At 42.3% G+C, this 11,444-nt stretch overlaps 1 protein-coding gene across 2 annotated transcripts in view; it reads left to right on the forward strand.

The window, feature by feature from the left end:
• LOC141155241 (major histocompatibility complex class I-related gene protein-like) overlaps positions 1-11,444 on the forward strand; it is a 62,669-nt gene that overhangs the window by 38,808 nt on the left and 12,417 nt on the right. For both annotated transcript variants that reach the window (XM_073642041.1, XM_073642040.1), the window contains one exon: positions 11,023-11,283. In XM_073642041.1, the coding sequence (XP_073498142.1) occupies positions 11,023-11,283 (261 nt within the window). The remainder of the gene's footprint in view (positions 1-11,022; positions 11,284-11,444) is intronic.

Raw genomic sequence — 11,444 nt, forward strand, 5'->3', positions numbered from 1 at the left:
AAAAGGAAAAAAAAAAAAAAAAAACTCTTTAAATCTCTTAGTTTGCGAGTGTGAAAGAGCTGCTTGTGTCCGGAGCGTAAGTGCGAACGAAAGTAAGTGTGTGACTTGTTTTTCAGTGACTTTGGATTCAGGGAGTTTGGAAGGGAGGACTTAGGACTGAATTGCTGACTGTATTTCATTCTTTCTTTACTTTACTTTTTACTTAATTAATCCACCTGACCTACTTAGCTGATTCCCCCGTCCATACTTGATACTTAATTGATCCCCCGTCCATACTTAACTGATCCCCCGCCGATATCTAATTGATACACTTGCACATCCCTAATTGATCCCCGTCCATACACCTATATATAAATAATTATGTTTTGTACTTGTATATATATACTGACTGTATCCCCATATTTAGAATGACGCCCATGTTGGCCGGAGCCGTGCAGTGTACATCTTGTGCAATGTATGCATTCCGTGAGCAACCGCTCGAGGATCCATACTGCTGCGAGAGATGTGAGCATATCGTGCACTTGGAAGCCCAAATTCTGGATCTAAGTGCTCAGATAGCGATACTGAGGAGCATCGACAACATGGAACGGAGTTTGCTGCTCACCGAGCAGACACTCAATGGGTCAATACTGGGGGTGGAGCATAGAGGGGAAGTGCAGGCTGAACAGGCAGGGAGCTGGATAACAGTTAGGAGGGATAGAGGGAAGAAGTATAGGAAGGCTGGTTCAGAACCGGCATTATTGGAGCACGACAGATCCTCTGACCGCCGGGGAAGTGTATGCTCCAGTAATGAGGGGGAGGGGGGAAGTGTAGGGCAGGCAAGACAGGTTCTGGTAGTGGGTGACTCTATTATTAGAGGGACAGACAGGGCAATCTGTCACAAAGACCGGGATCGCCGAACGGTGTGATGCCTCCCTGGCGCTCGAGTCCGGCACATCGCGGATCGGGTTGACAGGTTACTGGGTGGGGCTGGCGAAGACCCAGCGGTCATGGTCCACATCGGCACCAATGACAAAGTGAGTGGTAGATGGAGGGTCCTTAAAAATGATTTCAGGGACCTAGGTAGGAAGCTTAGGGCAAGGACCTCCAAGGTAGTTTTCTCAGAAATACTACCAATCCCGTGAGCCACACAGGAGTGCCAACGGGAAGTTAGGGAGGTGAATAAGTGGCTAAAGAGTTGGTGCAAGGCAGAAGGGTTTGGGTTCATGGAGAACAGGGCCGACTTCGCGGTCGGCTACAGGCTCTACCGTAGGGACGGGCTGCACCTCAATGGGGAGGGTGCAGCGGTGCTGGGGAAGAAGATGGCTAATAGGTTGGAGGAGTTTTTAAACTAGAGATGGGGGGGGAAACCAAGGAAATAGGTGGGATGTGAGGCAAGCAAGGGGGAAGGGGAGAAGTGAATATAATGAGGGTGGAGAGGGGGGTGGGGATAGTACAGTTAGATCGTTAGAGAAGAATAGGATGCTAAATAACCCCAAAGTTTTATCTTGCATGCTGACCAACGCAAAAGCCTGACCAATAAGGCGGATGAGCTGCGGGCGCTTATATCGGAGGAGAGGTATGACATCGTAGGTATAACAGATACTTGGCTAGACGATAGCTACGACTGGGCGGTAAATTTATTAGATTATAGTTTATTTAGAAGGGACCGGAAACAGGGGAAAGGCGGAGGAGTCTGCTTATATGTAAAGTCATGTCTAAAACCCAGACTAAGGGAAGATATAGGAGAGGGAGAAGAGGGGGTCGAGTCCATGTGGGTAGAGATAGAGGGGGCAAAAAATAATAATAAAATATTACTGGGGGTCTGCTATAAGCCACCAAATATTTCAGAGGAGAATGAGAATCTGCTATTAGGACAAATAGACAAAGTAGCAAAACATAATGAAGTGATTGTAATGGGGGATTTCAACTACCCGGATATTGACTGGGAAACAGAAACCTGTAGATCTCAGAAAGGAAAAAGGTTCTTGACAAATATTAAGGATAATTATCTCTCCCAACTAGTGCAGGAACCAACGAGAGGGAAGGCCGTGTTGGACTTAATATTGACTAATAGGCCTGATAGAATAACTGAGGTACAGATAGGGGGCACCTAGGTAATAGCGATCATAATATTATCGACTTCAAAATGCCCTTCAGTAGGGTTATCAATAAGGGAACAACAAAAACATTAAACTTTAGGAGGGCGAAGTTTGATCAGCTGATAGAAAACCTTCAACTTATTGACTGGGACAAAGTTCTTAATCAAAGGAATACGAATAGTAAATGGGAAACCTTCAAAAGAATTCTGAATACTCAGTGTGAGAGGTATATACCGTATGGGAATAAAAGGGCCAGAAATAAGAGGAAACCAATATGGTTGAACAAGAACGTAAAAGGGGCGTTAAATAGCAAAAAAGAGGCATTCAAGAGATTAAAACAGGAAAACAGTAAGGAGGCACTAATGTGTTACAAGGAAAAAACGAGAACCTGTAAAAAACAAATAAAAATAGTGAAGGAGGAAACAGAGAAACGTATTGCTAGGGAAAGTAGATCAAATCCCAAACTGTTCTTTACGTATATAAATAGTAAAAGGATTAAATTGGATAATATTGGACCAATAAAAAGTGAGGAAGGCAAAATCATAGAGAAAGATGAGGATAAAGCTAATCTATTAAATAATTTTTTTTCGACAACTTTCACAAAGGAAATAGAACTAACAGGCGAAATGAGAAGTGACAAACTTAATCCTCCACTAAGTATGACTAATCTAACCCAAGCTGGGGTACAGAAACGCCTCAGTAACATTAAAATAAACAAATCACCAGGACCTGATGGCATACACCCACGGGTACTAAGGGAACTAAGTAATGTGATAGACAGACCGTTATATCTTATATTTAAGGACTCTGTCGAGACTGGGTCTGTACCACTTGATTGGCGACAGGCGAATGTAGTGCCAATATTCAAAAAGGGAGCGAAAAGTGACGCCGGAAACTATCGGCCGGTGAGTCTGACGTCCGTTGTGGGCAAAATTTTTGAAATCTTCATTAAAGAGGCAATTACGGAGCATCTTGATGCTAATAATCTTTTAATCCCGAACCAACATGGATTCATGAGGAATCGCTCCTGCCAAACAAACCTGATTGACTTCTACGAGGAGGTTAGCTCTCGAGTAGATCAGGGGGAACCAGTGGATGTCGTGTATCTCGACTTCTCAAAAGCGTTCGATAGCGTGCCACATAATAGGTTGGTATACAAAATGAGAATGATGGGGCTGGGGGAAAATGTCTGCAAGTGGGTAGCTAACTGGCTAAAGGATAGAAGGCAGAGGGTGGTTATAAATGGAATATTCTCAGATTGGGTAAGCGTCACTAGTGGGGTACCACAGGGGTCTGTACTAGGCCCAATGTTATTTAATATCTTTATTAACGACATAGTCAACGGGATAAATAGTAAAATATCAATATTTGCAGATGACACAAAGTTATGTGAAACAATTAATACAAAAGAGGACAGTGCAGACCTACAAAGGGATTTGGATAAGCTGGGTAGGTGGAGCATTAAATGGCAAATGAGGTTTAACGAGGAGAAATGTAAGGTCATACATATGGGAAGGAAAAATGTAAGTCACCAGTACTCACTGAATGGGAAATCATTGGGGCATTCAGAGACGGAGAAGGACTTGGGCATCTTGATTGATAGCAAACTAAATTGGAGTGCCCAAAGTCAGGCCGCTGCTGTAAGGGCAAACAGGGTAATGGGATGTATCAGAAGAGGTATAGCTGCAAAGGAGGAGAACATTGTTCTTCCACTGTACAAAGCACTGGTCAGACCACACTTGGAATACTTTGCTCAGTTATGGGCCCCAATATATAGAAAGGATATAAATGAGCTTGAAAAGGTACAAAGGAGGGCAACAAAATTAATAACGGGAATGGAGGGACTGCAATACCCAGAGAGGTTGGCAAAACTAGGACTATTCAGCCTGGAAAAGAGAAGGTTGAGGGGGGACATAATAAATGTGTACAAATATGTTATGGGACAGTATAGAGATCTTGCCCGGGATTTGTTCAAAAGGAGGGATATTACGGTAACAAGAGGGCATTCACTAAGACTGGAAGAGAAAAGGTTTCAGCACCAGCATAGGAAGGGGTTCTTTACGGTAAGAGCAGTGAGAATATGGAATTCACTGAGTGAGGAGACGGTGATGTCAGATTCACTACACCAGTTCAAGCGGGGACTGGATGCATTTCTAGATACCAGGCAGATTTCAGCATATACTTAAAAATAAAATAAAATAGTAGGTTGATACAGGGATTTATTCTGACTGCTGGTTTCAGAGTCGGGAGGGAATTTTTCCTCAGGTGAAGATTGGCTAAATCATTTGGGGTTTTTGCCCTCCTCTGGATCAACTTTAGCAATTACAGAACTAACAGGTCGAACTTGATGGACGCAAGTCTTTATTCGGCTTTACAAACTATGTAAGGTATTGTGGTAGATTGACTCACTCGGCTGCTTTCAGAGGTAGGCACAGGAATGTTTTTGTCTGCTGTTTTATTTCAATACGGCATAAACCGTGGCAGGTTCAACAAACTAAACATGGCCTTGCTGGCATAAAGAAACAAAAAATAAATGATAGCACAGTCCATGTGCATGCGGGATTTGCCCGCTCAGGTTGTATTGCACTTCAGCTCCTTCTGGAGACTTAAGGAGACTTCCTGGTTGTCAAACACACAACAGAAAAAAAACTCAGTGGCTGGACATTTATCTTCTCCAGCCACACTCTTGAGGGGGAGATATGGTGAGTAGGCGTCCCGCCTATCTCACACCTACTCACAAAATACTCAACCCATAACATGGCAGCTTAACTCCTTCATCATATAACATGCTGAAGGAAAGCTTCTGGGTTTCACATCTCGGAAGATAGCAACCTTCGTGACGCATATCTCCCCCACACACATCACCAGTGACGCTGTCACAGTATCATCAACTGGAAATGAGTGTTCATTCTGGTTGCATATATCTCTTCTACAGTCCATAACTTGATTGATTCTTTCCATACACTCATTGACCGATTCATAATTTTTACTGTGATTTGTACTCAGAAATTCATCAAAGCAGGCAGAGTTACTTCACAGGTTGATGCTGCCACATACAACAGAAAAACTCTTCGGGCTGGTTAAAATCTATTTTATATTCTACAATATTATATCTATTATCTGCAATTCGTGTACGGGTGAGTTATAGCACTAGGGATAGCGTATTAAAGGCATCTAGTCAGGGATTATTGCCTTATACTCCATGCTGCTGCAACAAAAAAAATCTATTCCATTCCCTATTAATACCGCTGTTAGCTGCATTTAGAATAGAAACAGGTGCTAAGTAGTAAAATCTGATGGAAATGAGTTTTCATTCTAGTCACATAAATCTCTTCCACAGTCCATAACTTGATTGATTTTTTTCCATACACTCATTGACGGCTTCATCATTTTTATGGTGATCTGTACTCTGAAATTCATCAAAGTTGACAGAAATTTATCATAGTTGACAGAAATTCATCGAAGTTGGCAGAAATTTTTCAAATTTGACAGAAATTCATCAAATTTAACAAAATTTACCGATTTAATGTGTCATTCGTAGTTTCTCTTCAGCTTCTGTATGTAAGAGGTAGTGTTCAGAGACTTGACGCTACTGGAGCTGGAATTACCACTTCAGAACTCTCCAGTGCTTTGTTTCCATCCATTTTTGTGTGCTTCTTGAAGTATGTTTGGGGTCATTGTCCTGCTGGAAGACCCATGACTTAGGATGCAAATCCAGCTTTCTGACACCTGGCACTACATTGTGACCCAAAATCCTTTGGGAATCTTCAGATTTCATTTTGCCTTGCACACAGTCAAGGCACCCAGTGCCAGAGGCAGCAAACAACACCTAAATATCTTTGAACCTTCACCATATTTGACTGTAAGTATGGTGTTCTTTTATTTGTAGGCCTCATTCCATTTACAGTAAACAGTTGAGTGATGTGCTTTACCAAAAAGCTCTATCTTGGTCTCATCTGTCTCCAAGACACCTGCTGGGCCTCTAAAAATAGTGGAGGCCACCTGCTGGCACTTTATAAATTGTGAGGGCCACCTGCTGGACCTCCAAGCTTCAAACTCTACAGAAAATATACGAAAAAGAAAATTTGACCACCTCAGATGGATACGTTATATTGCAGTAGCAATATATGGTCATGCAAAGAATAGCGGCCTGCTGGCCGTCCAAGTTTCAAACTTTACAGTATTAATATGAAAAAGAAAATTTGCCCACCTCAGATGGATAAATCATATTGCAAAGCATAGCCGGCTGCTGAGCCTCTAACAATATGAGGGTCACCTGCTGGCCCTCTAACAATTGTAAGGGCTGCCTGATGGCCCTCTATAAATAGTGAGGACCGCCTGACGACCCTGAAATAAAGAATGGGACTTTCAGAGTCTCTCCTTCATAAATGAAACAGGATGTGTCTGATCTTGTCTCACACAACACATGGCCAGATAAGATAGTAAAATGTTAAAATTACATTTACTGGTGAATGTATTTTTCACCATTGAAAGCAATGTGAACGTGCAAACAACGCATCAAAAACACATAACCTAAGGTGTGGAGGAGCATTTTTTTTCTGTAATTTATTTTGCCTTATATACAAGTCATTATCCTAGAAAAAATGTTTCTTAACATTTTTTTCAGGAAAATCTATTTCATTTTCATTTTTATATATTTTATTGTCAGCCTGTAAAAGTGGCGTAATACTCTGATAACATTGTTCACAGCAGCGACCTGGAATTCAGAGATGCTTCCAGGGCTCTTGCCCATGCTGTTCCCATGTAATTTCAGCACTGTTTCCATCGATTTGACCAATTTTTAAACCCCCTCCAGACCTCCGGGGGGGGGCATTACGATTGGCTCGATCTGAGTAATGAGTACCTGAGCATTTTAGTGCTCGCTCATCACTAGCTCCCATATCTATGTAGTAAGCTCGGTTCTTTTCCCAAGTACATTTTGTAAGCTTAGTTTTGTTCCCATATCCATGTAGTAACTTCGGTTTTGCTCCCATATTTATGCAATAATCTCGATTGATGTTTTATGCAGCAGTCTGAGGTACAGTACAGACCGAAAGTTTGGACACACCTTCTCATTTAAAGATTTTTCTGTATTTTCATTACTATGAAAATTGTACATTCACACTGAAGGCATCAAAACTATGAATTAACACATGTGGAATTAAATACTTAACAAAAAAGTGTGAAACAACTGAAAATATGTCTTATATTCTAGGTTCTTCAAAGTAGCCACCTTTTGCTTTGATGACTGCTTTGCACACTCTTGGCATTCTCTTGATGAGCTTCAAGAGGTAGTCACCGGAAATGTTTTTCACTTCACAGGTGTGCCCTGTCAGGTTTAATAAGTGGGATTTCTTGCCTTATAAATGGGGTTGGGACCATCAGTTGTGTTGTGCAGAAGTCTGGTGGAAGCACAGCTTATAGTCCTACTGAATAGACTGTTAGAATTTGTATTATGGCAAGAAAAAAGCAGCTAAGTAAAGAAAAACGAGTGGCCATCATTACTTTAAGAAATGAAGGTCAGTCAGTCCGAAAAATTGGGACAACTTTGAAAGTATCCCCAAGTGCAATTGCAAAAACCATCAAGCGCTACACAGAAACTGGCTCACATGAGGACCGCCCCAGGAAAGGAAGACCAAGAGTCACCTCTGCTTCTGAGGATACGTTTATCTGAGTCACCAGCCTCAGAAATCGCAGGTTAACAGCAGCTCAGATTAGAGACCAGGTCAATGCCACACAGAGTTCGAGCAGCAGACACATCTCTACAACAACTGTTAAGAGGAGACTTTGTGCAGCAGGCCTTCATGGTAAAATAGCTGCTAGTAAACCACTGCTAAGGACAGGCAACAAGCAGAAGAGACTTGTTTGGGCTAAAGAACACAAGGAATGGACATTAGACCAGTGGAAATCTGTGCTTTGGTCTGATGTGTCCAAATTTGAGATCTTTGGTTCCAACCACCGTGTCTTTGTGCGACGCTGAAAAGGTGAACGGATGGACTCTACATGCCTGGTTCCCACCGTGAAGCATGGAGGAGGAGGTGTGATGGTGTGGGGGTGCTTTGCTGGTGACACTGTTGGGGATTTATTCAAAATTGAAGGCATACTGAACCAGCATGGCTACCACAGCATCTTGCAGCGGCATGCTATTCCATCCGGTTTGCGTTTAGTTGAACCATCATTTATTTTTCAACAGGACAATGACCCCAAACACACCTCCAGGCTGTGTAAGGGCTATTTGACCAAGAAGGAGAGTGATGGGGTGCTACGCCAGATGACCTGGCCTCCACGGTCACCAGACCTGAACCCAATCGAGATGGTTTGGGGTGAGCTGGACCGCAGAGTGAAGGCAAAAGGGCCAACAAGTGCTAAGCATCTCTGGGAACTCCTTCAAGATTGTTGGAAGACCATTTCCGGTGACTACCTCTTGAAGCTCAGCAAGAGAATGCCAAGAGCGTGCAAAGTAGTCATCAAAGCAAAAGGTGGCTACTTTGAAGAACCTAGAATATAAGACATATTTTCAGTTGTTTCACACTTTTTTGTTAAGTATATAATTCCACATGTGTTAATTCATAGTTTAGATGCCTTCAGTGTGAATGTACAATTTTCAAAGTCATGAAAATACAGAAAAATCTTTAAATGAGAAGGTGTGTCCAAACTTTTGGTCTGTACTGTATGTAGGTAAAAGATGGACCACTGCAACTTGTGGGCTACTGCTGTGTGCTTGCCCCGCAGGCTGAAATTTATCAGCCAGCCCCTGCTTCACAGACTGATTATGACAGGACACATTGGAGCAGACAAACATTCAAACAGCGCAAACTTAGATTACGCTGTTTGATAGATTTGTAAATCTTCCCTCCACCCATCCCCGACTTCACAATTTTCTCTTTTCAAACACTGTGTTGAACCAGCAACTAACATTTATGCGGCATAGTGGGAAGAAAAATGACTTGGGGCTGAAGTAATAAGACAGCTATTCAGTACTGGTCAGTGGCGTGTGATTGATACGTCTAGATCAGCTTTTCTTTCTTGGGGTGTTACGTAAGTGAAGTTAACATTACTTCGTTTGAGGCTGGCAAGTCTCCTATTTGAGTCCCGAGCTCAATGGTAACACAGCAGAACGTAGGCACAGTTTGTATTGTACATACAGATAGGGAATGTAGATTGTGAGCCCCAATGGGGACAGTGCCGATAATGTCTGTAAATTGTCTGAATTGTAAAGCGCTTCGGAATATGTTGGCGCTATTTAAATAAAAAGATTATTATTATTGGCTACACATCACACATGAGGAACAGGATTTAAGCTCACCGTTTACACTTTAGGACTTCAGCCAGAGAGCTTGACAGTGGCCAAGTAAGGCTATAAGGCACATGGAGTTTTCTTTGCGGTGTTCAAAGTGAAGAGTTTTCTCATGGAAGCCACTTCAGAAAATGATCCTTCTTTGGGGAGTTTCTGAATTTTTTTGGAAATTTTTTTTTGCAAACTTCTGATTGGACAATGGATATTTTTCCATCAGGAGCCACTTCAAAGAAACAACTTGCACTCTATAAATAGCAAGAATCTTTCAGGTATTCTTAAGGCGTTAGTTTGCCGTGGACTCGTTGTAAAAAATTAGATGTGCACATAGCCTAACAGGAACAGTGATTTCAAGCTAAGAGTAGGTGGTTCTTCCCAATAACATGTAAAGTCCAGCTAATCTGGGGTTCTGGACAAATATCAGGGCACGTCTTACCCAATGGTGGAGTCCACAGTCTCATCTTGATAGCTCAGACCATGGAAGGCTCAGGATGTCGGCCACGAGGGAGGTAATCATTGCCAGACACAGCTTTCCCCATTGTCGCAGGACACAGCATCACTCAGCAAAAAATAATTGAGTTACAAATATGGCATTTTCCCCAGCATACAGTCAGACCCCCACACAACCCATGTTATAATTGTCTACAATCTGCATAGATGTACGTAGGGGAGAAGGATGGGACCGGGGATCTCTGTACAAGCAATGGTAGATAGGTTACTCGCTATCCTCTCATCTCTTGCTTCACCAGCTGCATGTCATTAATCCAGGAAGGAAGATGCAGTGGATAAACTTTTAGGTAGTTTATTGACTGTACCTTGTTAAATGAAGAGGTAGAGATGTGTAGGGAACATCAATGGACATGGATGAGGGCTAGAAGATGGAGTATAGAGGTAACAGAAGAATCTTATCTCCAGCTCTGATGCACACTTCTGCCAAGATGGCACTGACCAGAAAGAACAGGATATGAGGAAACAAGATAGGAGGAGTTACAAAGAGAGAGGAATGGTGGGAAATTACAGCTACAATTGTTGTGATCTGCAACAAGTACTAAGGAAAGATAGGGGAAAGCTATCCCTACAGTAAGACTAAGCTGAATCCCTACGATGTAGCAGGCTGCCTGTTCCTAGTGAACAGACCCACCTTAGTACTTGGCTAGTCTGAATGAAGACCTATAGAATTAAGGGAGGGGTCCCTAAAAGAACTAAGGACTGGAACAAAAATGGGACACCTCCTAAACAAAAGTTGTTGCAGAGCACAAAAAGACAAACTGACAAAAAGTACTAGAGGTCCTAGAGGACCAAGCGAACTGACAGAGAAAGGCACAGAAGCACCAGGCTAGCAAAACAGTCAAACAACACTGAAGTCCAGCACAGCCATAAGGGCGGAGCTGGAATATAAAGGCAGGTGGTCACGTGACCGCAAAACACAAGATAGAAAAAACTAACAGGAGGGTTCTAACAACAATACATGAAAATATATTATCACAATAGCTAATAGATGGCAGCAAAGCAATACAAACGCAATACACCTGCAGAAGAAATAGAAGTAAGACTTAGCGTTTAAAGCATATGTCCTAGTAATGGCAGCAGAGGATGGCTGAACAGCACAGTCCATGTGATATGTTGCACTCTGTTCATCTCTCACAGACACTCACTCTCTGCAATACTATTTCATGGGAGTCTCGGCTCCGGGGTCCGGGCTGCCCGAGTTCTCCGTAGCTGGATATGTGGATGATCAGCAGGCTACATTATATAGCAGTGACACTGGCAGATCCATTGTGGCTCAATGGATAATGGAGAACGAGGGTCCGGAGATCTTGGAGCAAGAAACCAAGCATGGTAAAAAAGAAGAGGCTTCATTCACATTTGAAGCAAAGCTATGGAAGAAGAGATTCAGCCACACGGAAGGTGAGGCGCACACTTACTACATATCCAATGAAGCATAATTCTAGAACAATTTTGAAATTTTTACATTTTTTAAAATAATATCTTGTATTTTTATTATTTAACATCTTAATCTTCAAGTTTTAGTGTTTTTTTCTCCAGACTCATTTCCCCTATTTTTAATA

Source organism: Phyllobates terribilis, unplaced genomic scaffold (assembly GCF_046119375.1).
Source record: "Phyllobates terribilis strain yellow unplaced genomic scaffold, ASM4611937v1 Scaffold_7__3_contigs__length_470593459, whole genome shotgun sequence".
NCBI classification, from domain to species: Eukaryota; Metazoa; Chordata; class Amphibia; order Anura; family Dendrobatidae; genus Phyllobates; species Phyllobates terribilis.